The 27,363-nt window shown below is 47.5% G+C and overlaps 1 protein-coding gene across 1 annotated transcript in view; it reads right to left on the reverse strand.

Annotated features, from left to right (window-relative positions):
- Tsnare1 (t-SNARE domain containing 1) overlaps window positions 1-27,076 on the reverse strand; it is a 47,416-nt gene extending 20,340 nt beyond the window's left edge. Inside the window, 8 exon segments of the mRNA XM_042699936.1 lie at window positions 1,000-1,090; window positions 9,867-9,941; window positions 10,554-10,617; window positions 18,734-18,831; window positions 18,833-19,184; window positions 20,241-20,292; window positions 20,294-20,406; window positions 26,989-27,076. Of these exon segments, the coding sequence (XP_042555870.1) occupies window positions 1,000-1,090; window positions 9,867-9,941; window positions 10,554-10,617; window positions 18,734-18,831; window positions 18,833-19,184; window positions 20,241-20,292; window positions 20,294-20,406; window positions 26,989-27,076 (933 nt within the window).
- Between the last annotated feature and the right edge of the window lie 287 nt (window positions 27,077-27,363).

The raw sequence follows: 27,363 nt of genomic DNA on the forward strand, positions 1-27,363 counted from the left end.
ACACCTAACAGTGCACACCTCCCTAACACTACACACCTCCTTAACGCTGCACAGCTAATGCTGTGCACCTCCCTAACACTGCACACATAATGCTATACACCTCCCTAACACTGAACACATAATGCTATACACCTCCCTAATACTGTGCACCTCCCTAACGCTGCACACCTAATGCTGTGCACCTCCCTAATACTGCGCATGTAATGCTGTATACCTTCCTAACGCTGTGCACCTCCCTAACACTGCACACCTCCTTAATGCTGTACACTGTGTGCAGCACACCTGGCTTCTTCCGTTTGCCTGCCATGTGAGCCATACCCACTCTGGCTCCAGAGCCCCTCCCTTTCACTGCGCCAATGGAGTCTCCTGGCAGAGATGAGAACCACACATGGCTCTGACACCACAGGGTAGCAGACTCTGCTGTCAAAGGCCAGCTGTGTGCTATCTTAGGCTCTGCAGGCAGTCTGCCACAACAACCAAGTCCACTGTGGCAGGAAAGCAGCCATGGACAGAGCACAGGATTAGTGAGGCTGGGCTTCTGCTCTACAGTGTAGGGCTAGTAGCAGTGCTTCCTTTGTGATGAGCTCCCTGCAATCTCCAGGGCATGAATAACAACGAGTGTGCTGGCCCAGTGTGGGGGGTACAGCTGGGCAGCATGGCTGGGATAGTGATATGGGAGTGCACATGGATGGCAAGAAGCAGGACAATGACATGCAACATGGAAGGTGCACCTGACAGTAAACCAAGAATATGGGAAAAAGTAGATGGGCAGAGGCAGGAGGAAGGGCAGAAGGGGAACACATGGGTAGCAGAGGGCCAAGAGCAGTGCAGCTGATGTTAAGTCATCATCTTCATTCAGAGGACCAGAGCACCCTTATCTCCATTATAAGGTAGTCTCCAGAAGAGCTGCCCAAGCACTGGGGTCCTGGAAATGTAGCCACATCTGCACAAATTCATCTCCCACACCCCACCCTGCCACAGGTCCCCAAGGAAACATACCGGGCTAGGGACCTGTAGGAGCTCCGATAGCTGCTTCTTGGCACTGGCACTGGCCATAATGGTTTTGTTAGTCTTCTGCTGCACTGAGTGCCTGGTCAAAAAAAGAGTCAAAGACAGAGAAAGGACAGGTAGAGAGTAAGGTAAGGGGACAGAAAAGTAGGAACAAGCAGAACCAGGCTAGAATAGACTCGGGCAGACAGCATGCAGAAACATGAAGATGAAGGAAGCAGGAGAGTTGAGAAGGAGTCATACACGCAGGAGCACAGGGAAGTGAAGAGCAATACAGGGAGGTGAGGTTAGCAAAGACCCCAACCAAAAAAGTCAGGGGAGGTGAGAAGGAAAGGAGGGAGGCCAGGACAGGGGCAAGGAGGGAGAGACAAAGGAAACAAGAGTAGAATGGGGCAGAAAGGCAGAGCGGGCACAGGGCAAGAAGACAGGGAGAGAAATGACAAGATGAGCTATAAGTGTTGGGAGAAGGCTAATGGCAGGACCAGCCCCGGAGAGCTACCAATCCACTGCCAGGATAACCCCTGCCTCCCCACAGATGTACACAGCTTAGCTCCCCTGGCCACACTGGGGCAGGACCTGCATTGCTAAGGGACCCAACCATAAACCCACCTTGTAGAGGCCCTCAAGGCTGAGCAGAGTGGGGGGCCTCTGCTGGTCATCAGGTCAGCCCATTCCCACTCCAACCCTGCAATGCAAGCAATGGGCCAGGTCCCTCCAATGCCACACACAGCTGCAATTCAAAGACAGCTCCCAAAGATGACTGAAAAGACCAGCCATTTGCTACTTGGGGCAGATGCCCTTAGCCCACTCTGCAGGATGATAACTGGGGCAACCCTTCCTTCAGCCCAGTTCACAGCACACATAACCCAAGGGAAGGAAGGGCACTGGCCTGAAAGCAAGGAGCCCTCCTGACTGAAACGTGACTCAAATGCCTTCCTCGCGCAGGGAGTCAGCACTCTAGTCCCCACAGGTCTCTACAGCAACCGCCAAGGTGAGCACCATACACAGGCTATAAACAAGTATGCAAAACACAGCAGACTCCTGAACTGTAGCAACAACTGAGGAAGGAAATTTAAACACTTATGCCCTTTGCAAAGTATAAAATCCAGAAAATCACTAAGACAAATTGGACAGAATGAGTAAAAATGTAACCAGATGTGTACACTGAACACTATCAGGCTGAAAGAAATAAAAAACAAAAGGTAGGATGACTGTATTTATGGGTCAGACATTCATTATTAAGATGTCTTGCTTTGAGAGTATTGTTCTTTGGGCTTGGGTTTGTTTATTGTGGTACAGGAAATACTCAGAACCTCCCATGAGCCATGCCCCCACCCTTTCACTTTGAATCTATTCTTCAGATTAAGTCTTTGCACTCAGAAGAAGCCTCAGAACCATTTTTCTTCCATTCTGCCCAAGTGCAGAATCCACGAGGATGCACCACCACATGCGGCCTACAAGATATCAATTTTTTTTTGCCAATCCTGTGCCTTGAACTTTGGGCCTGGGGACTGTCCCTAGGCATCTCTTGCTCCTACAACTTGGGCTATTTAGTACCACTTCCAGCTTTTTCTGTGATTAATTGGAGGTAAGAGTCTCACAGACTTTCCCAGCTGGGTAAGCTTCTAATTGTGATCTCAGATCTCAGCCTCTTAATTAGGTAGGATTACAGGCCACCCACACCCAACTGAGATGTGGATTCTTAAAACAGTCTATAGATTCCACACCACTGTAGTCAGAATTCTAACAGGTTTTTTAAAATTAGAAATCATCAAGCTGATTCTTGAGACTTATATTGAAACACAAAGGGTCTGGTATCCAAAATAATTTTTAAAAGAACAGGCTGAATGAATGCTCCCACTCCCAGCTTCAAGATACACAGCAAGGCCTCAGCAAGGGACAGCTCAGCACAGACCCATGGAGACCAGCAGGATGGGATAAGCCAGCCTGCAACATAGCAGTGCTTGAGTAACTTCTCAAAAACCTACCAATATCCTCAACAAAGGCTGCTGGAACATCTGGATACACAGGTTTTATAAAGAGGGGGGAGGGGAGGTAGGGAAGGGAGAGAGAGATGTACCTCAACCCTTTCCTCGTAGCATGTTCAAGAAATAAATCCCAAGTGTAATAGTCCTCAATATGAGGGCTAAAACAAAGAAAAGTAAAAGTACAACAAGCATGTTCGTGTATACCACCATGAAGTCCCCGGGGTGGGCTACCTTACAAGGAAAGGGACTTAGCTAGCTCATGACATGGGCAGCAAGCACAGTCTTCCTGGCACAGGATCTCATGGCAGGAATACAAATGTATCTTGGTCTATGTGCTCTATCTCTTCACAATTCTAATCTAAGCACCTCCCAAAGGCCTCCTAAGCACCACCTAATCTTAATCCCATTAATGTGAGACTGAGGGGGGATATATTAAATTCCCCCATGAGTTCCCGGGAGAGTAATAAATAAAAATGAATAAAAACAAACAACTAATATTAAAAACTTCAGCTCTTTAAAAGTTGTCAGAAATGAAACAGCAGCCACCACACAAGAGAAATGCTCTCCCTCAGGTATGTCATAGAGAAAGGACTTGCCTGAAAACATAGAAAGACTTTATAATACCATATTCCAACAAATAGGAGGTATGGATCTGATCAGCCTTGACAAAGGAAGAGACCTACATGGCCAGTGTGCACATCGAAGATGCCTGCAGCATTAATCATTACAGCAACGTGCACTGAAAGTAAGATCCCAGGGCACTCACTGCTCACCTGCCAAGATAGCACACATAGGTGACAACGTCCAGTACTGAAAAGGACCACAAGCTAGCAACACAGTCCCATCCTTGGCAGGAATGTAAATGGCACAGTCACTTTGCAAAGCCAATTGGCAGCTTCACCTGGAGTTAAGCTCACATTCATTATTCAACTCCATAATTCTACATCCAGAGATTTACCAGGGAAGGGAAACACACCTAGTTTTCCCCACAGCTCCCACCAACCCTCTGTCTTTTGAGAGGTACTGGGTGGACAGAATGCCATATGCATACAATAGAGTACTACTCACTAATACAATGGAATAACTCACATCACTCATCAATATGGATGAATTCACAAATATACCAAATAGAAAACAAGATCATACCTAAGAGGCTTTGTCCTCTGTTAATGTATTCGTATGACATTGAGAACAGCCCCTACGTAGTGGATGAGGGGGTCTTGGTGTGGGAAGGGGCCCAGAGCTAGCTTCTGAAGCAAGGGGAAGGTATACACTGTGTGCTTGCTGGGTGTGGCTACAGGGTACACACAGGTGTCAAACTTACTGAAGGTGTACATACCTCAGCACTCATAGGTCTGCTTTGGTGAGGCTGATTAAAAACTGTACACACACACACACACACCCGCATAGGGAAAATCAAGCCTGTAGAGCCCCACTGCCACTATCCTGAGACGGGTCAAGACAGGCAGGGCCCATAACACACACATGCACACACACGCACGCACGTACGCACACACACACACAGCATAGGGAAGACCAAGCCTGCAGAGCCCCACTGCCACTATCCTGAGACGGGTCAAGACAGGCAGGGCCCATAACACACACACGCACACGCACACACGCACACACACACACACACACAGCATAGGGAAGACCAAGCCTGCAGAGTCCCACTGCCACTATCCTCAGACGGGTCAAGACAGGCAGGGCCCATATCCTGAGGAAGGGGCGACACAAGCCCTTGAAGAACTTTGCCTGGGTCACAGCCCTACATGGGGAGATCTGAACTAGTGGCTTACAGACACCTTCCTCAAAGCCAAGGCTATCTGGTCCTGGAGCTAGAGCCACAGCCAGAGCCCCTGCTGCCACCTCTCAGCTCATACTGTACTCTGAATACTACAAACTGCTGAGATAGTCTTTTCAGATGGAGAAACTGAGCACTAGAGAGGGAGGAGCTGCCCACTAGAGGCAACAAGGCCACCAGCACTGGTGCCCAAAGCGCACACGTGCAGCAGCTACTGTGCCTCCATTATGGAAGGGAGCAGCTGGGCTTGACCAACCTGCCCAGGAGTCTGCTGGTCAGTGGAGAAAGCTGTGACCAAGAGGCCAACATATAATTTTCCTACCTGAGGGGCATGACCATGAAGCAAGCAAACAGCAGATGACCAGAGGATCCTACAGTCCCTGCCATGGCCAACCTTGAACTCATCTCTATGAGGCGATGACAACATGGCTAGGAGAATTTGGGCAAGCACCTACTTGCCCAACATCCCCAGGGCCCAGTAGAAAACCTCATACCAGAGGTATGGGCACCAAGGCTGGGCACCTTGGAGGAAAAACATGATGCAAGATTCTCCTGGTTTCACAAGCAGCTGGGCAGAATGACAGGACCCAGGTTTCCTCTCTGGTCACAAACAGCTAATCCTAGACACAATCAGAGGTGATGGAGTCGTGGCAAGCAGAGGCACTACACTGGGAGTTCCACAGCAGCCCCAGACTATAGGTTGGGGAGCATTTGGATTGTGGGACGAGAAGCTATGGGGACTGGACTCTGTCCCCTCCTCCATACCCACTCTCTCAAGCTAAATTCATAACCTAATGTGGTGGATTTGGAGCTGGGCCTTTGGCAGGTGACTAGGCTGGGTGACCATGAGATCGGGTAGCCTCAGGTCAGCTTGACATCCTTACAAGACACATAGAGAGCCACTTACCTGGACTACCCCAGCTTCTGTTCTCACACACACACTCGCCCTCTCAGATGAAGAAAGAGGGAGAAGGCACCGTCCACAGCTAGGAAGCAGCCTTCAGCAGACCAGGACTCCAACCTCTAGACCTGTGTGGCAAACCCATTGTTTAAGACCTAGTGTGGTGTGGGGATGATCTTTAATGGCAGCTTGAGCCCACCAAGAAGGAGCAAAGCATGGTGGCCTTGCTGAGTGGAGGAGGCAGAGGCCAGAGCTCAAAGGCCGGAGTTACCACGACCTGACAGGCAGAGGCCCAGAGAAGTAAAGAGATGAACCTCAAACCTGCACAGGTGCTGAGGCCTGCAGAGCATGCAGCTGTGTGCACATGTGCAATGAAGCTGCATGGGGCCAATGAAGGCCAAAAGGTCATACAACTGACCAACAGCTGTGGCCACAGAGAAGGGAGAGGTATGTGAACATCTTCCAGCCAGAGATCAGCTGTGCTCAAAAACCAGCGTGTGATGTGGAGACCCAGAGGGATTAAGCCATAGCCACAGGCCATGCTGGCAGTTAAGCTGGCAAAGAGCCTGCCCTCAGAAGCTGAAAGAACCGGGCTGACCCACAGACACCTCCGGAACAAAACCTAGACACAACTCCTTGAAGGAAGACAGCCAAACCCAGTCAATCAACACTATTCCACAATGTCCATCAGCCAAAGTTAATAGTGTAGTCAATAAGATGAAAACTGGTCAACAGAGACTGGTCCATAACTGACCATAAAGATGATGGATTTGCAAAGATTTCACAATAACTATCCTAAATACAGCTAATATGCTTAAGTATTAATGTGAGCCATGAAAAATGGATGAGGTATAAAACAACCAAATGTAACTTAGAGAGATGAAAAATAAAACAAATTTATATAACTTTCCCTGGAGTGAAAGAGGGTGTGAGGTTGATTGGAATACATTATAGACATGTCCAGTGGATAAAAATGTAAAAATGTCACAATTAACACTCCCACTTGTACAACAAATATATGCTAATAAAAATAATAACTTTCCCTACAAGGGCTTATCAGGAGACTAGACAATGCAAGAGAAAAGATCAGTGAACCTGAAAATATGACAAAAAGTACTCCAACAGACAGAGAGAAGAGGAGAGGAAATGATATCCAGCTAATTGCAGTGTAATTAGCAAAGGGGAAAGTGTATATTTGAAGTAATAATAGCCAAAGTTTCCCCAAATTTGGCACAAAGTATAAACTCATAGGACCAAGAGATTCGGCAAAAAACAAAGTAGGATAAACACAAAGGAAATCATATGAGTACATTAAAACTGCTGAAAATCAGTGACTAAAGAGAAACTAAATCAGGGGCTGGGAAGGTGGCTCAGTGGTAGAGCGCTTGCCTTGCATGCCTGAGGCCCTGGGTTCGATTCCTCAGCACCACATAAGCAAAAAGAAAAAAGCCGGAAGTGGTGCTGTGGCTCAAGTGGTAGAGTGCTAGCCTTGAGCTAAAGAGCTGAGGGACAGCGCCCAGGCCCAGAGTTCAGGCCCCACGACTGGACCCAAAAAATAAAAATTAAAAAAAAAAAGAGAAACTAAATCAATCAAGTTAGAAAATGGGAAACAAAAAGTGATGCCCCAACACTATAGGACAGTAGCAAATGGTCTAGGATATTCCCAGCCCCGGCAGGGAGAGAGGAAAGAGAAGAGAGCAAAGAAAGAGAAGGAAGAAAGAGGAAGGAAATCTGAGGAGAAACGAATGGCTTCGAACCACAAGCTCACAAATCTCAAAGAGATCTCAAGAATTTCCCACAAATAAAGAGCATACATATACTACGTATACCATGTTAAAATGGTTCAAAATCAAAGATTTTAAAAAATGTTGATAACAAGGGAAGATGATCCAGACTAGTCACAGCTAATATCCCTAGCTTTCTCTGATCAGAGATTTGGATCCTAGCACACACTTACCTCAACAGAATGACAACAAGGAAAATATAAACAGATAGAGAATCACAAGAATGATGAAGCATTTATACTCATGCACACAAGGACAGAAAACTGCAAAGTGCTCTCCCCCCACCCACAGCATGGTTAAGCTGCGACCTTGGTCATACTGTGATTCTGACCAGCACAGACAGCAACACACCTGAAGGTCCAGAGTTACAGAAGAGGAGCAGGAGACCACCACATCCAGATGCTGAAAACTTTCACTACAATGCTGCTGATCTGCTCAGAACCAACTCCAGGAACCATGAGTACCCTGTCAGGGACCCCTCCCAAAAGACCAGCCCTGGTGGTAACCCAGAGTGCTTGGCCAGGACCCCCTAACCCTCACCTGAGAAGGGGCGCCATACTGGAAGAGGGTAAAGAAGCTGGAGCCCTTTCTCCCACCCCTTCTGCAACTACCCGCAAAAGATCACCAGGACACAACCCCGTTCCTGAGCCAGAGAACCACAAGGTCTAGCAGACACTAGGCCCAAATCTGGGTCCAGATACTAGAACACTAACTGATCAAAAGTAAGATGGGAGATCCTCCCAACACCACACTGTAGGAACCAGCACTGCCCTCATCCCAAACCAGATCTGGACACTTAGAATGCTGCTTCCCACCTGGTCAGAACACCGGTCAAGATGATCTCCCCACTCCAACCTGTGGGAACAGGTCTCCACGAGGTCTAAACTCTCAGGGTCTGGACCATAGAACACTGCACCCCACCCTGTGGAAGCAACAGACTGGCCAGAACTCAGGCCAAGGGGCCTTCTCAAGGAATCCACCTTCTCCAGGATGGATTTGGGCTAGGACTCCTAGACCATCATGCCCTATATTGTGGGAACCTGCCACCAGACCTAAACCCAGGCAGGCGGGATGCCAGACCACCCTGCCTCACCATGTGGAAACACATCTCTAACATCTGACCAGGACCTAACTGTTCGCGCCACCCTGGGCAGAAAGCTGCTAAACATAGTCTGACAGAGATCCATCCAGTAAACTATGCCCCATCAACATTGAAGTTAATACATAATCTGAACAAGCCCTACAGTCCCTAAACCCAAAGGCATAAATCATACTGAAAGATCACAAAATCATGAGCAATCAAGATAACATGCCAATATCAAAAGCCAACAACAATCCAAGGAAGGACTAGCGAGAATGAAGAAGAGATGGAGAGCAAAAGAACTATTAAAGCCATTGGCTGATGAAATGAAGGGCAGATCCAAAAACAAATAGAAGAATATAACAAGGAAATGACTAAGAATATACAGGAAGTCCAAGAAGGCATGGAGAGGAACATAGAAACACTACACACATCATTAAAAGATAAAATTAACACCCTGAGAACTGACATCAACAAACAGCTTGGAACCATGAAAGGCTCTATCTCCCTATTGCAAAGCATAGTTGAAAGCATAGGCACTAGAATAAATGAAGTAGAAAATAGGGTATCAGAAATTGAGGATAAAAACAGAGGAACTAGAACAGAAAGTCAAAGGCATAGAGAAAGCACTCAGAACATACCAAATGCAAGCTCAAGAACTAGCAGATTCATGGCTGGGAAGGTGGCTCAGTGGTAGAGTGCTTGCCTTGCATGCATGAGGCCCTGGGTTCGGTTCCTCAGCACCACATAAGCAAAAAGCTGAAAGTGGTGCTGTGGCTCAAGTGGTAGAGTGCTAGCCTTGAGTAGAAGAGCTGAGGGACAGCGCCCAGGCCCAGAGTTCAGGCCCTACGATTGGATCAAGAAAAAAAAAAAATGGCAGATTCAGCCAAAAGATCAAATCTATACATAGTCAGGATAGACTAGGGAGAATTCAAAACCAAAGGCATTAAAAACCTATTTAACAATGGTTAGTATTTACGCATCAAACAATGATATTTGGTTGATCTGTCCCTAGCTAAGAATGGAGTGTTAAAGACTCACACTATTATTGTATTGAGGTCTATCATGTTCTGTAAGTCCAAGAGTACTTATTGGCAGGCATCCAAAGATGTACCTGGGTTTCAGGAAGGGGTGAGAAGGGTGCACTTGTGTCATAGAGAGGTAAGCCATGGGGCTGAGCACTCAATCTCAGGTTCCAAGCTTAGGCCAGGTGCATGTGTGCATGTGTAAATACACCAGATGTGTGGGTGCGTACATGGCAACCAACACAGGTGCAGAGACACAGTGCCCACACACTCACAGGCTGTCCCGGAGCTCCTGTGTGTCATTCGGTGTTCCCAGAGACTGTAAGCTCTCTTCCAAGGAGGTCACTGCCAGAGAAGAGAGGAAACAGGCAGCAGCAGGATCATCTGCCACTGTCAGACCCTCATGTTTGGTCATGGTGGCAGAGGCAGGACATGGAGGCCGAGAACTATGGCCAGCACAATGCAAACCACCTACATGACCTGGACATGATGTTTCCCACCCCTCCCAACAAATGTCGGCCCAGGCAAGACCTTCTACTCTGCAATCCTAGGACAGGCCCAGGCCCAAATAGACCACAAAGAGCCACCTCTAATGGGCCTCACCCATCCCTAGGTCATGTCCCCTTCCCCAGCTTCAAGGACCTGCTCTGCCAGCAGCAGGACATGCTCCTCCTCTGCAGGACCTTGTCCAGGCACACGTGCCAGAGAAGCCTGAAGGCCCAGCTGTGAACAGGCTGCTGCAGGGGAGCAGGGTGATCACAGAACAGCATTCAGGATTAGCTCACTCTGCCCAAGAATGTGCCTCCCACACTAGAAGATAGCACGGCCTACGAACGTAGGACTGGACTATAAGACAGCATGAGCAGAGCAAGACCAGCACTAGCATGGTTCTCAGTATCATCTCAGTGGACAAGTCCTGCAAGGGGTAAAGAAGAGCAGGCCCAGGTCAAAGCTCATCATCCGAGTTGATTCGAAAGATGCTGGCCTGACATAGCTCCTAGACAGGATGGGGATCACCTGGAGCAGCTAAAGGAAGGCAGAACAAGGGTGGACACATGCTGGTAGATGCTGCCAGGCAGACCAGGATCATCAACCACTCAGGCTATTCCCAGCAGCAGGGCTCCAGGAGCATTTTACCCCATACCTCACCCCTTGCCTTCCAGCTCAGGCTCCTTGGATTCAGGCACTGTGTCAGGGACAGAGGAGGAGGGTAGCTCTTCACATCATGCCCTGCCATCCCACTCCTGGGGACAGAAGCACTGAGGACTTGCACTCACACAGAACCTACAGGGCACTCAACGGGGCTCTGTTCCTGAGGGAGAAGATGTATACCACCACACACCTGGCAACCAGTGAGCAGTGTGAAATACAGAGCTGGGCCCCCGGTAGAACACCAGTCAGCAGGAAGAGGAAGAAGTGCCTTCATATGCCGTAATGCAGAGGAGCCCAAATGCACGCCACTCCGTGACAAACCAGGACTTGTCATTTACAAGACACTCAGACTTAAGTCCACAAAGACAGCAAGACAGGGCCTCCTGTCTTTGGGTGGGACCCAGTCATTGCACAGAGCTAGAAGGTAGTGCTGGCTGTACAATCAGCAAAACACACTGATGACTAGCATGCTTCAGTCAAGATAGCTAAGCTGGTAGCTTTCACATTAGTCAAGTTGTATCACAGTTTACTAATGCCACAGAGAACGCTGTGGTGACTCTCCAACCTTGACGAGGACACACTGATCAGGACACTCACATTGCTGGGGAGGAGCAGATGTGACGAGGCCATGGCACACCATCCCACACCCCAGCCAGCATCTGAGTGCATGCACAGAGAAGCAAAATGGTCCACAAGAAACTTGTGCAAGATCACTTAGAATCAACAGCTTTGTTCCTAAGATCAAAACCTGCAATGCCTGCAGTAGTAGGGATGCAGGAACATGGACAGACACACGTGCTGGCAGCCGGGGCACACGAGAGGGTGAAGAGGCATGCACACCCCCCACACAGCAGAGCTCCTCTGGCAACTTGGCCAACCTCAGACTTATGCCACCAGACACTACAGCTCACAACCCCAGGGCTTCCAACTGTCACTAGCGATCTGTGATGCCTCTGAGCTGGGTTGGATAGGGCAGGCTGGACTCAGAGCCAGTGCCATGCTTGTGCCTGGACAGGGCTGGGTGACACAGATGCAAACATTTGTCAAAATGCCCAGAGCAAGATCTGGGCAGCTCACTGTAAATGTGACCTCAGAAGGGAAAGGAAAGTCAGGGAGCAGTGTGTGAAGGAAACATGCAGGGGATTCAACAGATGGTGAGGCCCAGCCGGAGGCAGCCAGGTGTGGGATGCGAAAAGGCAGTGAAAGGGCAGGACAGAATCCAGGCGTGCGTGCATGGCTAGTCACCAGGCAATGCATTCAGCTTTTTCTGTTTATAATTTTCCATAATAAAACATGCAAATAAAAGAACATGGTATGAAATCCTGAGGGGCCTTGGCAGGAGATACACTAGGGTGCTGGCTGGTCCCTCTGAATGCTCATGCTCTCTGAACTGGCCTGGGGTAGCCAATAGTAGAGCAAAGTGCCACTGCTTCAATTTGGAATCTGGTTCTTGCCAAGCAACGGGCCTCAAACCAGCTCCACTTGGTGTCACAGGGCTGTCTGGACAAGGCTAGAGCTGATCCCAACCTTGTCTGGGAGCAGACAAACCTTTCCCACTGATACTGGGGCTTCTGAGCTCATGAATTCACAGGTACCCTGTGTCACTATCCTAGGAGCAGACTACACATTTCCTGGGACACTTGTGATATGGCCATGGGGCTTTACCCTTACCCTCACTCTGCCCCAAACCAATGCCAATGAGCCCATCTTCCAAGGCTGATCTGTCTTCTAGTGGTCAAGACTGAAGCTTCACACCTACAGCCAATCTCCAAGGAGACAAGAGGAGCAGGACCTTCTGTGGAAGGACAAAGGGCCTTTCACGTGTTAGTTCCAATGGGCCAGTCCTCACAATCAAGGCCTGGGCCAGACTGGGTCTCTCTGCTCCCTGCACTGATGGCATACCCCTATCCCCAAGGCCACCTGCCCACTTCCCCCTCACAAATGCTGCTCCTATCTCCCCTCCAGAAACCCACTGGTAGGGCTGGGAAGATGGCTCAGTGGTAGAGCGCTTGCCTTGCATGCTTGAGGCCCTGGGTTCAATTCCTCAGCACCACATAAGCAAAAACAAAAAAGCCGGAAGTGGCGCTGTGGCTCAAGTGGTAGAGCGCTAGTCTTGAGCTGAAAAGCTGAGGGACAGCGCTCAGGCCCAGAGTTCAGGCCCCACGACTGGACCCCCCCCCCAAAAAAAAAACAAAAAACAAACAGAAACCCACTGGTGACTGCCCGCCCACCCCCACCCCTACTCCTTGTCCTGGGCTAGGAGGCTGTGGAGCAAGACACTATTACTTCAACAATACCCTTGAAGAACAAGGAACCACAGCTGGAGGGAACCAGGGTCCCAGAATGGCTCTATGGAGCAGAGCTGGCCATGAGGCCTAGGTTTGGCTACAGCCCAGGAAATGAGTATTCTGTCTTTCTGTGGGTCTCTACAAACAGTGTAAGCATGCTGGCACCTGCTAGCACCAGAAACACAGTGCCCTGATCACCACCAGCTCACTTAGCACCAGTAGTCACCCACTGACATGGCAAGGTGAACAGCAACACAGGTACCTCACAGGTCCTATCTGAGCCTCAGAGGTCAGGACTGAGGGCCGAAGTGGGAAGGCATCTAGCTTGAGGTCAGGGGGAAGTTGAGGTTGTTCACTATGTCAGGGGATGAAGAAAGAAGAGAGCCATGGAGGGAGGGAGTCACCTCAGGTCAGCAGCTGCGGCTGCCATAAGGAGCCATAGGGTCCAGAATTACCCTCCTAAATCAACTAAAACTGGATGAAGTGCTGGAAGCTACTTTGAATGGTCATCATTCAGTGAGGTATTATAATTCTAAGAAAATGAGAGGCAAATGAGCTACACCCTAAAATGACTCCTTTGCTCGACAAGAACAGAAGAGGACTAAGCCCAGCTGCATCCTGAGGTTAGGAGGCTGACCACGCCTGGAGTGTGGCACAGCACCACCTACAAGTGATGGCAGCTACCAAGGATGAGAAGTGAGGCAGACCTGTGCTTACCCAGGCCATGTATCAAGAAGAAAATGTGCTCTCAGAGCCAGACACTCCTAAGTTTACCCTGTGAGAAAGGAAGAGATATCCCTGAACTCCTGGAGCAGTCTGGGTCACTGCTGACCCTAAAGGATCATACTTCAGAGACAGGGCTAACCTAGTGCCAGGCTAAAAGGTTATCGGAGGGAGATTCTGAAGAATTTTAATACAATCCTTGAAAAGATCAGAGTGACCTGCAAGTAACTTAATTACTCCCTGCCCAAGGTCAATCATCTCCATAGGAAAATAACTAAATCCAGCACAAATGGACACAAAAGCCACAGTTCAAAACTTGTAGATAAATGAAGTAGGCTAAGGTGAGCCCTGACCATGGGAACATGAGCAGCAGGAGCAGGTCCCAAGGTGACAGAAGTGGTAGAGTCAGCAGAGGTCACCAAGCAGCTATGTGACACACTGACACAGCAGTTACAATGTGCTCAAGGCTGGAGAGGAAAACTCATGGGGTAAGCAGGGAATGGGGGTGCAGTAGGGAGACAAAGGAAACGCTGAGTCTGATGTTTGTCATCTCAGCTACTCAAGAGGCTGAGGCAGGAGGATCTCAAGTTTCAGAGTAAAAAAATAAGAGGGGAATGTGGCTCTATAGCAGAGAGATTGCCTAGCATGTGCAAGGATAACTTCAATCCTCAGGACCATAAAATTTTTTTTAAAAAAAGGAAGAATGTCACACTCATTGCACCACTTGAGATGATAGCAGTGCACATACAATGAAGAGCCAATGAACTTGAACACAAACAGAAGAAACAGGAAACAGAGACCAGTGAATGAACGCCCAAGGGCCTAGGCCATAGCTAATAGGGAAGCACCCATGCAAACCATCAGTCAAAAAGAATCTGGAGAAACAATGATCAAAATCACTCCAATTTTAAGAAACTACAAACTAAGAATTTCACTGAGAAGAATTCTAAAAACAAACAAAACCCAAGGCGCAATGTAGTCCAATTGCAGAAAACCATGAAAAAGAAGAAATCTTCACCACAGAGAGGAAGATCTGTACAAGCCAGTGCTGTGGGGGCTCAAGGTCCCATCAGGAACCAGAGGCTGGAGGACAAAGTAGCCGCACCTGTTAGCACTGAAGGATAAAAAGCTTCCAATTGGACCCCTATTCCTAGTGAAAATACATTTCAAAAATAGAGTAAAGATTTATTTTCTACAAATAAAAGCTGAATCTGTTCCAACCAGATGTGTGCTGCAAGATGTGCTGGAATAAGTTATTCAGGTTAGAAGTACCAGTAAATGGAGACCTAAAAAAAGAGCTGAAGAAAGCTGTAATGGTGTTAAAAAAAAAAAAAAAAGGTAAAAATAAAAGCATATCTTTTAAGCTAAGGATATAGCCCAAGCAGAATAACAGAATGCCTGTCTGGCAAGTACCAGGCCCTGGGTTCAAACCACAATACCACCAAAACAAAAAACAATAAAAAAAACCACCTTCCTTCTATGTATTTGTGTTTAAAAGACAATTGATGATTAAAGAAAAAAATCCAAACAATGAGTGGTTAATAACAATGTGTGTGCTGCCTACAGGAGAGGTGGTGAACTGGGAAGACAATGACAGAGGCAGGACGGGCAGACAGGACACTCGTGCCAGAAGATTTCCTTTTATTTGAAGGCAGGCTGTGAGTGAAAGATGTATACTATAACCTCTAACTTGACCACTACAAACTAAACATAATTGCTAGGAAGCCAAAAATGAAGGCGAAATGGAATATTCAACACACTCAGTTACTCCAAAAAAGGAAGATAAAAAGAAAAAGCAAATATCAAGAAGGAAGATTTCAGCAGACAGATAAACATGAGCTGGTCAATCTAGGAGCCGCTAGCTCCTAGTTTAGCAATCTAAACAATCTAAAGGTATAAGCTGTAAGAACTGTACATTCATTTCTTCAGCTGTAATAGCCACATCTCCAGTACAATTTAGCCACATCTGGAAAGTGGCTGATGTACTGGAGTACGTGTGACATGGAACTTCCCACTGTTACCAAAGTTCCTATGAGAGAGCAGTTTCAACCATTCCAATCAGAAAGCAGAGACTGTCCAATCAGGTCTATTTTAAAAAGCTACCACTGGCTAGGCACAGTGGCTCACACCTGTAATCCCAACTACTTGGGAGGTTAAGACACAGAGATCACTATTTGAGGTCAGCTGGGGCAAAAAGTTAGCGAGACATGATCTCAAAGAACAAGCAGGAATGGTGGTTCACTCTCATAATTCCAGCTACAAGTAAAGCAGAGGTAGGTGAGGTCTACAGTCAACCAAAAAATACAATTAAAAAATATGAGAACCTAATTACAAAACAACTAAAGCTAAAAGGGCTAGGCTGCAAAAAAGGCTAGACAAGCTTAGGACATTTTATAATGGTAAATAGCTAACAGAGCAAAACAAAACAATTCTAAACGTGTATTTTCTAATAAAACACGAAGGTGAAATCACAAATCTATGATGAGAGTCAGAGACACAGACACTCTGCTCCAACATGTGAGAGAACACAGGACAGAATCTGTGTGGAACCACAAATAACCAACACTTTTTCACTGGCGGCATGGAGCTTTGGTCGAGGGCTGAGCTTGCTTCCCCATCCATACACCAAGAAGCTCTGCACTGCAGGCCATAAAACAAGTCTCCACATAGTCATGACAGCTGACATTATACAGAATTTGTTCCCTGAACACAACAGAATTAAACTGAAGATCAATAACACAAAAATATCTGTGAATATATAGCATTACTTGAAGCTAAACAGCACACTTCTAAATAACCATAAGTGGAATAAGACATCACAAGGGAAATTAGAAAGTATGTTTAACTGAAATGAAATGAAAACACAATATTTAAATCTGTGTAAGTAAACCAATGCATAGAGGGAAATTTATAGCAATAAACACTTCCACTAGAAAAGAAGAATGGTCCCAAATCAATGATGTAGCAAAAGCAAATTAAACCCAAAATAGCAGAAGGAAGAAAGTAGAAAGCAATAAAGATGAGCAAAAATCAAACTGATTTTAAATAGAGAAAAAAAATCAATGAAATCCAAATCTAGTTCTTTGAACAATCAATAAAATCAATGTTACATTAATTACATGAATTCTAATTGTGTCTAGGAAATAAATACTAAAACCACAAAATTAAACCTGGCTAGTGAGGAACAAAGGAGCAATCCAGAGTAGCAGCACCAGAATGAAAGAAGAGTCAGCACTGCAGACCCTACAGACACAAAGGACATCAGAAACACCAGGAGAAACTTCAAGCCCTCCATTTGAGAACTCAAAGGAAATGAATGAGTTTCCTGAGAACCCAAGAACTATACAACTCACTTGAGAGGAAACATATTGCCAACAGCATTGTGACCTGAAAAATAATGAACTTGTAATCTCCCACAATGAAAGTTCTAAGCTCAGGAGGCATGACATGGCATCTTTACAGGAAGGGTAATACTAGTTCTGCATAAATTCTTTCAGAAAACAAGGGGAAATACTGCCCAACTCATTTCCAGCACAGTAGGTTGTCAGTTAAATGACACTGGCCTTTGCATGTCTCAAATTCTCTCAGTGTACCAGTCCTTTCAGTCCCACATGCTGGCCCTGGGGCCTAAGCATCTACCCACACTTTTTCAAGGAACAGCCAGTATTGCCACCATGGAGCAGATATGAACAGGCATTTGGAGGACAGCTTAACTTATCTGCACCTGCCAGGGCCCTGGGACCACTTATACCTGGGTCATTCCTGCTCCCCAGTATGTGACTAGGCTCCACACTTACAGCTTCCTGGACCAGGTACCATGCCTATGCTAACTTCCATTGGCCTCCTCAACCATCAGATACCAAAAGAGCTGCTCTTTCTGGGGAAATGGGCCTGTCTAAACCCAGGGTGCTCCATTCAAGGCCCAGAGTAGGCCTGGGCTAACCCAATCTTGTAGATCTGCCCTCACTGGCACGGCAGGGCAGAACCCCCTGGATGGAGCTTTCTGCTGAGAATAAAAGCCACTTTCAGGATCAGGTGCAGTGGTCCACACCCATAGTCCCAGCTCCCTAGTTGGTGGAGGTAGGAAGACCATCTGATGCCAGGAGTTAAGATTAGAATACCAAGACTCCCATCTCTTAGAAAAAAAAAGTAAAATCAATTTGAAAACAGTATGCTTTATGCTGGTCATAAAAACATAAAAACAGCCGGGCACCGGTGCACACTCCTGTAATCCTAGCTACTCACGAGGCTGAGATCTGAGAATCATGGTTCAAAGCCAGCCCGGGCAGGAAAGTCTGTGAGACTCTTATCTCCAATAAAAAAAAAAAAAAAAAAACACTAAAAACCGGAAGTGGCGCTGTAGATCAAGTGGTAGAGCACTCACCTTGAGCTGAAGAACCCAGGGACAGCGCCCAAGCCCAGAGTTCAAGCCCCACAACCAACAAAAATAAATAAATAAAAACAGTATGCTCTATACTGGTCATAAAACCAACTCAGCAAGTCTCAATGAGCAGGACAGGCAGGGGAAGGAAGGACAAGAAGACAACAGCACTGGGGTTGTTGCAAGTGTGAGCAAGAGGCCTAAAGTGCCCATACCTCAGCTGTGTGCCTACACTGGGCTGACATTGCAAACGTGCTTCAAAACCACACAAATCGTGTGGTCCAAGAGCCTGTGCAACTGTAAGAAGGGAGCCATATCCCCAGCTCAGCTCAGCTCTGGGGCAATGCGGGAGGGGTGTGAGCTCACTTCAAAAGGGTCTGTAAAAATGTTTGCACGTGTGAACAGATGGGCAGCCAAGTGAATGAGTGGAGCATAGACTGACGGAGCAAGAACATTCAGATGGTGATGGATGAGGAGGGTGAGGAACCGAGGAGAGAAGCCGCTGGGGGCGGGGAGGGGGTAGGGTAGCCCAGGCTGCCTGGCGGAGGCAGCCATCTTCCTGGCACAACAGTAACAGCCTAGTGGGAAAGGAACTCACCTCTGGGCAGCTGGAGGCCATGGCCCTCAGGGGGCAGGGCCTGGCAGGAGAAGGTCTTGGCCACTGCCTGCTCCACAGGTGTGAGGGTCAGGGCCTGAGCTGGGGGCAGTCTTGAGGAGGTCACCCAGCTTGCGCCGCACAACTGCACGCAGGTCCCGCCATTTATGCTTCAGGTCCACCACATCTCGGTGGCAGTAGCCCAGAGCATTTACTGACTGCAGGATGCGACTCCACACACAGTACCTGCAAGTAGGCTCAGCCTTCAGCAGCCCTGTGCCAAACAGCAGCTGGTGGTGCTTACTGACCTTGGATAATAGCACCTCTGTCTCCTGTGGGCAGAAGTTGGGCTTCCTCTTCTTAGCCCAGGTGATGCTGGATCCTGACTTCCGGCCAGTGCCAGTGGCAGGCAGTGAGGTGAGCTCCTGACTACCTTCAGGAGAAACTCCAGGCCCTGGAAAAGAACCAAAAGGCAAGTGTTTAGGCCTAGACTCCAGGAAGCCCCACAGTTGCCAACTCCCAGCCATCACACTTCCTTCATGTGTTTGCAGAGACCCAGACCCAAGACCCCAGTTCAACCTTGCTCACACCCACCAGGGCCCTGTATTCTGAGGCACAGTGCCCCACCACCAGAGGCCCATCTGCCTTTCACAGCCCCCTGAGGACAGCTCCTACCACAGCCCCTGGCTGGGGACAGCCCTGCCAGTCAACAGGCCATAGCACCACGTACACCTGCCTGCCAACTGCACAGCCTCTCAAACCTGGGGGGAGCTGGCCTTGGCTTCCTCACCTGTGCATATACAGAGAGCAGGCAGTGCTTCCATGACCTTCCAGCTCACAAGTACTTTGGTATGAGCCCCCAAACATCACTAGGATCACCCTTCTCTCATGAGCTTTGTCCCAACTAGACTTGGCTTCTGTAGGTAGGAGCCAGGTCTGCTGCCGGGATATGGCTCTGTAGGGCTGAAGATAAGGGTTTCTCAGTCAGGGATAGAGCCCCAACACTAGATGACACCCTAGGGACAGCAGAGGAATGAATAGGCCCACTGGGGAGCAGCAGCCCTGTTCTCCTACTCCAGCTTCCTTGGAATCCAGAGAGGCCTCTCTGGCAGTAGAGATGCTACCAGGGCATTGCAGCTATGCCTCCCAATCACACAACACGGACCTGAATTCCCTCTCAGCCTGCTGCCCAGAGATAATTCTGACTCTGGGGTAGGCAGCGGGACCACATCCGCCAGTACAGACCTCCAGGCATGAACTCTCCTCATTTGGTCCTGGTAGGCAGGGCCTCACCGCCATGAACCTCCAGGGTTCTGATGGCAAGGATCATCACAGGTTTCCCATTCAGCCCTGCTGCTGTGGCTGCAAACTCTGCCCTGGCCTCCTTCCTCACAGCTAATGCTACACCATGCCCTGACCCCTTTGGCGGAGCAGTCACTCCCTCCTCCATACTCAGAATCTCTGAGGGTCCTTCCCAGGTAACTAAGACCCAGCATCCAAGTGGAGGTACCTCGCTTCCTGGCCCTTGGGCTTCTGGTGGTGCCAACCGGCCCCAGATCACCTTTCCCCCTCCTTCCCCACTCAGACCTCCTGTGGAACGCTCTCTGGTGGTGGGCAAGAGAAATGGCAGATTCCATATTCGGTCCAACATCTACAGCAAGGGACAGTTACAATTACTCCCAATCTGTATGCGCAGCTAGGGGCACACTACTGAGAGTGTCAGGTCCCACATAAGGGTACCCTGGGCCCATCTTCTCCAGGAAAGTGCTCCCTGCCTGCTATACTTCCCAAATGCCTCCTTTTGTTGAACACCACAATCAAGTCCAGAACTCTAGATATTCTGAATCTTTTCTAGAGTACAGTTCTTCTGAAAGGTAACCACAAACCAAGACAAGTGCCTAGACCAGGGCCCTCAAGTATGTCCTCAGACAAGGCCCTCAACAGTGGCTCCAATCTACAAGGAAGAGCACAAAAGGGAAGGCTCAGCCTCCCCATCACACAACATTGCTACAGCACTCCATCAGGATCAGTCCGTGTAATCAATAAAACATGTTTCCATGGCATGGAGGAGAGAGATGAGGGCTGAGAAGTGCCTGTGTGCAGAAGCCTGCATCTCCTGCCATCACCACCCAGTAACACAGCACACCCAAGTACAAGCTGGGACCCACAGGGACTATGTCTTAATTTGCTCTGATCATTTTCTGTTGCTCAAAAGACATGGCTGGACACCTTCACTGAAATTTGTAGAACCTAGAATGCATCTTATAAAACAGTTGCCACCTCTAGCATCAAGATGTGTCTTTCAGTCCAGCGGAGCCAATGGTGGGCAAGGTATGCCAGGCCACTGAATGGACTCCCCATCTGCCTGCCTACATCCCGCTCTGTGGGGACATGCTATATACTTCCTGAGGAGCAATGCCCAAATATCTATCCCCTAGACAATGGTGCTGCTGGATTAGAAGCCCTTTCTGATCTCATCAGTGAGTTTCTGAAACTTCCAAGACAGTGTAGCCACACTGGCCATCTCCATGCTGAGCTCTAGGAGAAGCAGTTCTTGGGGAAAGCTCTTGTGCAGACCCCAAGCCCTTGTCTCCCACGAAAGAGAGAGTGGGAGGACACTGTGGTTATTAGTCTCTCTAATGAGACTAATGTAGAGCTGGTGAAGATCTCCCATTCTGCAGCCGTCTCTTCAGCCTGATGACTACATCCTTTGTGCAGAAGCTTTTCATTTTGATGGGATCCCATTTGTCAATTCTCCCTCCTCCAGTGGTTGAGGTTCTATTTAGGAATACTGTCTATGCTAGTAAGTTCTAGTGTTTTCCTTGTTCTTTCTTGCAGTAGCTTCAAGTTTTACATTAAGATCCTTAGTCTACCTTGAATTATATTAATACACGATGAGAGATAGGGATCTAGTTTCAGTCTTCTGCATGTGGATATCCAGTTTGCTTAGCACCATTTGTTAAAGAAGCCAACTTTGTTCCAAAGACAGATAAATAGATTGATTTTGGGGGCTTCTTTGTCAAAAATCAGATGGCTGTAGGTACAAGCATTCATTTCTGTGTCTCTGAATGTGTCCTTTGATCTTTGTGTCTGTTTCTCTGCTGGTACTAAGCTGTCGTTGTTACCATGGCTCTATAATTTGAAGCCTAGTATTTGGATACCACCAGCATTGCTCTTTTTTTGCTCAAGATTGGTTATTTAAAGCCTTTTTGTGCTTCATATGAATTTTAGGATTGATTTTTTTTCTATTTCTGTGAAGAACACCTTTGGGATTTTGATGGGTACTGTACTGAATTTGTAGATTACTTTGGATGGTCATTTTCATGATATTAATTCTGGGTAGTATGTTTTAATAGTGATAAGGAGCATTCCCTTCTGTTTTGAGTTTGTCCAGTGATAACAATTTGCCAGTTGGCTTTTTTACAGCCATTATCTACAGGACATTCAAATAAAGAGAGGGCCCTAAGGTGCTGCATTATTATCTGTGGGCTGGCAGGAATTTGGTACCTGGCAGGGACTGAGAAAACCCAACTGCTCTTATTCCTGAGGGCATCCAGTCCTCCCTGTTGTCCCACTGGAAGGTCTTTCCCAACCCCTATAGCCTCAGGTCCATGCCCACAGTAATCTGTACTCCAAAGATCAGCCTGAGACAGAGGGAACATAAAGAAGGTTGATAGGATCCCGGGCAGGATCCTTGAAAAAGCCCTGCTTGAAACTCCCTAACCACTCTGGACACCAACCTACTCCTGGCAGAAATGCAATTACTTACTCTAGAAAACATTTTAAAAAGACAATACATGTTTGGAAATGATGAAATCCACCTTTAAAGAAAATAATTCCTTAGCCAAAGAAATCATAAGGGAAATTAGGCAACATTTAGTACTGAACAAAAATTTAAAAATAGTACATGCTTTAAAATCTATACTTAACTAAAGCAGTGATTCTTTGAAAATGTATTATTTTAAATGCTTTAACTAGAAAATAAAAAACAAATATTGAATATGAATGAGCTAAGTCTCTGATCTAAGAGTCAGAAACAATAGAAAGGCATCATGTGCAGAGGAAAATACTAAAAATACAAGCAGAAACAAACCAAAGTTTAAAATAAACATATACCAGGAAGATTAAGAGAGACAGAGCTAGAGACTTGTAAAATTGCCACATCCATGTCATACAGATTATCATGACAAAAATAGGAAGGTGTAAGTACCCAGGAGGAAAAGGAAAGGGGACAAGATTCTGCTGCCACCACATTAATAAAACAACCCTGCTGACCACTCACCCTCCAGGAGCCCTAGCTACCTCAGCAGACTGGTAGCTTCCCATTCAACAATTCACTCAGCCTCCATGTCCCAGCTAGGGTGTGAGTCCATGTGCTCCCACCTGCCAGGAGGATTCTGCAGTTGCTTACAGCATGCGGGGTCTGAACAGGATGCCTCAGCATCTACACACAATGATGCCTAACAAAGCAAGGCATGAAGGCACTATGTGTGTGACTTTACTTCAATAAATTGCAATGTCTGAAATAGACATATTTCCAGAAAATGCCATTTTATAAAACTGACCCAAGGAGAAAAAACTTGAATAGCTTTTTACACATAAGGAAATTAAAGTCAGAAATCTCTCTGTAAACAAAACCAGTGAAAGTCAGAAATCTCTCTGTAAACAAAACCAGTTTCGTAGCAAAACTCACAAAGAGAAGAGGACTACAGAAGCCCATCCCAATTTATTTAAAATTTTCAGCAAAGCAGTGAGAAAATGATAGAAGGAGAGGAAACCATACTTATGATTTGGGACTGTGCTCTCTCCAGGCCTGGCCACAAGCAGTAGAACCCTCCAATGCAACATTGGACAGCTACTAGTCCACGAGAAGGAGTCCATATCGCAGAGTCTCTGGGACCTCTGCAAGTGAGAAGAGCTAATGTCACCACAGAAGGAGAGCAGTAGAGTACAGAAGAGACACAGCTGGCCACACACAGAGAACAGCAACAGATGACATAGGACAGAGGGATATATTGGGGGTCACTATATTACCCTGTGTTTCTTCAAGCATAGGTTTTTAAAGTTTCTATATTTATAAAGTTAAAAAATAAAATATATTAAGATTAAATCTCTATAGAGTTCACTTTTCAAAAAAAAAACAACTGTGTGCACAGCAACAAGAATTGGAAACACTGTAATGTGGAGAATGGAACCACGCATACTAACAGCAAAGTAGGTTTTTACTCTGTCAAAACAAACTTAAGAAAAGGTGAATAGATCTTTATGGAGAAAAGTGTAAGACTTTATTGGAAGACATGAAAGAAGAGCCAGGAAGTACAAAGATATAACGTGTTCATGGTCTGGAAGACAGAAAGATAAAGACACTAATTCTCCCCACAGTAATCCAGAGGACACAAAAGAATTCCAATCAAAACTTCAATGGTTTGACAAGGCAGTTCTAAACTTTACATGCAATCACAAGGAGCCAAAAATACTTAAGAGACTGCTGTAGTAAAACAAGGCGGCGGAGGGCAGACAACTATCCCTGAAAACACTGAGACTTGCAATAAGGTTATGAATTTAGGTACAGACTGTTACATCAGGACCCATGGAACTTTGCTCCCATGAGTGTGCTCCTCCCCCCACCCTTGCTCACACAGAGCCACACTTGCAGGTCTGCAGGACAGAACAGACAGTCCTGACAATGGCTATCCGTTCAGAAAGATGACAGTAGAGTTCCCACCACCATCACACCATCTACAGAAATCAATCTCAGGTGATTACAGACTTATGAAAAACTACTCAGAGAGAAAAGCAAAGGATACTATCATTGTCCTCTTGTGATAAGACTAATTAGCCTAAGCAAGAAAGAATCAGCCTTACTGGAACTCCTAGATAGACACAGAGCACCTGGAATGGCCTTCTGCTCGCTAGCAGGCCCTGAGATGACAAGGACCCAGCCAGGCTTCCCGTCCCAGAGCACAGAGGAGACTCTTGCAGCACAAACTAAACCCAAGGGAAAACAGCAATCTAAACATCAACCAACAGGGAGGACCCAAATGCCCAAGTGACTTATGAAAAGATAATCCCACTGTCACCAGAGCAATACAGATGTAAGCTAGAGACTGTATCATACCCCCAAGCAGTTCTTGACTTTGTCAGGACAGCAGTCTGACATCATTTGATACAACATTTGATGGAGAAGAGAGAGGAGGCCTGGGGTGGGGGGTGGGGGGTGTCATCAACAAACAGTAGAAAGAGTATGATAAAAATGGAAGAGTAAAAGAGGAGAGGTGTAGAGGTGGAAGACAAGTTTGGAGGTGGGAGGAGAGGCGTTAAAGGAAAGGAAAAAGAGGAAGGGGACAAGTGGAGGAGGAGAAAGAAGAAGGAAGAAGAAAAGGAGGAGGAGTGTGGAATAGTAAAGAGAGAAGGAAAAGGGAAGAGGGAGAGGAGACAGGAGGATGAAAAGGGGGAAAAGGCAAGCAGAGGGCCATGGTGTGCCCACTGAGCTATGGGCCACGCCCATCCTCTCAGAAACAAATGCATAGCACATTGGCAGGTCACAGAACAATACAATAGCCTAATCAGTGACATAAAGTCAAAAACCATGCCAAACTCAACAAGGTACCATTTTAGGATATAAACTCATTAAAGTAAAACTAAGACAAGCAGAATTGATTGATACACTATTCAAGGCCAGTAAGGAAGGAAACAATCTGGGAAAAGGTGAGTAACAAGGCATCAGTGTCCCCCATCTTTAAACCATGACATAGGAATGTGTCATGTACAGCCTATGTACAGCACAGGCACAGCTTTGTAGCCACTCAACATTGCAGAGAACATACTACAGCCTAATGTCAACAAAGCAGCTTGTCCTGTGTCTGCTTCAGCCTCATAGGCTGCCTAGTCATGGAGCAGGAGCCATGTGACAAGATGCTGGCCCTGTTACCTATCTACCAGCTATATCCATGGTTGTCCCCTCTCAGGCCCTGCTTATCTTCTCCTGCACTAGCCTCCTTCCCACCAGCCAGTTCAGACTGCCTTCTCCTGTGGTTCCAGTGCATGTTGTGAGCCAATCTCAGACATCTCAGAAACAGGGCCCATAAGGCACAGGCTCACCTGCTTCCTCCCAATGACATACCATGATTCACCTAGAATGCCTGGATTCAGCAGATGCCAGCAGGAGATGAGGCAGTCAAGATGGGAGGAGCCCAAGCAGCTGGCATTCTTGTAGGAAGGAAGGTCTGGGGTAGACAGTGTCTAGACTAAGCTCTGGGCTTGGGCCTGGGGAGGCCCTACTGGATAGCAGCACTGTGAGGAGGAGGCAAGTGATGACATTTTCACAATCACATAGCCCCATGTCCACCTTGATGATCATGTGCCAGCACATGATGAGGTAAACAGATGCCAGCCATGCTTTGCTAGACAGGAGCAGGGCAGAGGTAGATTGTAAGCCTAGGTGCAGCTCTTGCCCAACCCCACCCTCTGAACAGGGAGCTTAGGGAACTGGGTACTTGCCAAGAGCATAGGGGACCTGCAAGGTGTGGGCCCAGCCCCAGAAGTACTCAAGCCTGGAGCCCTGAGCTCACTGAAACCAGGCTCAACAAACAGGCAGCCCACTGGCCAGCAACAGCTGCTAGACTTGAGACCAAGGCCAGCCCAGGGAAGGGAGAAATGGAGAGCCCATGGAGGTTAAATTCAATTCCTTTCCCACTCTTGGAGCTCACAGAGCCTACCCTGAACAAAGGCCAGGCCAGAGGAAACTGCAGCCAAAATGTGGCCTTGTATGTGCCTGCAGGAGCAGGTGTCCTTCCAGACACCTTGGGCCCACAGCCCAAGGTGATTGCTCAGGGAAGCGAGGAGGTAAAAGTCATGAGGCCCAAAGAAGATCCAGCCTTTCGTGAAAAGGGCACAGAGGTCAATGAAGTATGGCACAGAAACATCTAGAAGAGGATCCCAGCTCTGCACTGCTACATGCCCTGGGGAGCTGAAGGATGCAGCTCCTCCTCTGTATACTATGCAAAGCACAACCTGTTGCACAGCATTGTCAGGAAGACCAGTCAAGACCATCCATCATTCAGCCATGCCCCAAATGCCCCAGCACCACCCCTTCTTTCCTAGTGCCTGAATCATTCCCAACTCAGGCTCAGCAGCCAGCCACTGTGGTGCTAGTCACAGGCAACACTCCTCTGAGAAGCATGAAACTCAGAGGCTGCCCAATGCCATCCACCAACCCCTGCCAGGAGCCAGCTGAAACAAACCAGATATACCATTACCTAGGGGCTGACAGCCTTCTCTTGAAGGAGTCCCAAAAGGATCATGGCTCCCCAAGCCACCTCCACTGGCAACAGATCCGTAAGACATCTTCTTATTAGGGTGGGCAGTCTCCTCACGGAGCTGGAAGAAACATGAAAACTGGGATGGAGAGAAGAGGAAGATAAAGCTCAGATTCAGGACGCGCAGGGCCTGGGCCCACCCCCGCCCCAAGTGCGTGGCTCTACTGTACCATTCCTAAGGCCACCCCAGGTTTCTCAGTAGCCTCAAGACAGTGACCACCCTCAAGATCTTTCTAGGTAATCCCTTCTTCTACCTGACCCTGTTTAGAGACAGGGACAAGTGCCTATGAGGTGCCCTACTCTTCCCTACAGGAA

The sequence above is a fragment of the Dipodomys spectabilis genome, unplaced genomic scaffold, assembly GCF_019054845.1.
Source record: "Dipodomys spectabilis isolate Male_0828 unplaced genomic scaffold, ASM1905484v1 ptg000264l, whole genome shotgun sequence".
In the NCBI taxonomy this organism is placed as follows: domain Eukaryota; kingdom Metazoa; phylum Chordata; class Mammalia; order Rodentia; family Heteromyidae; genus Dipodomys; species Dipodomys spectabilis.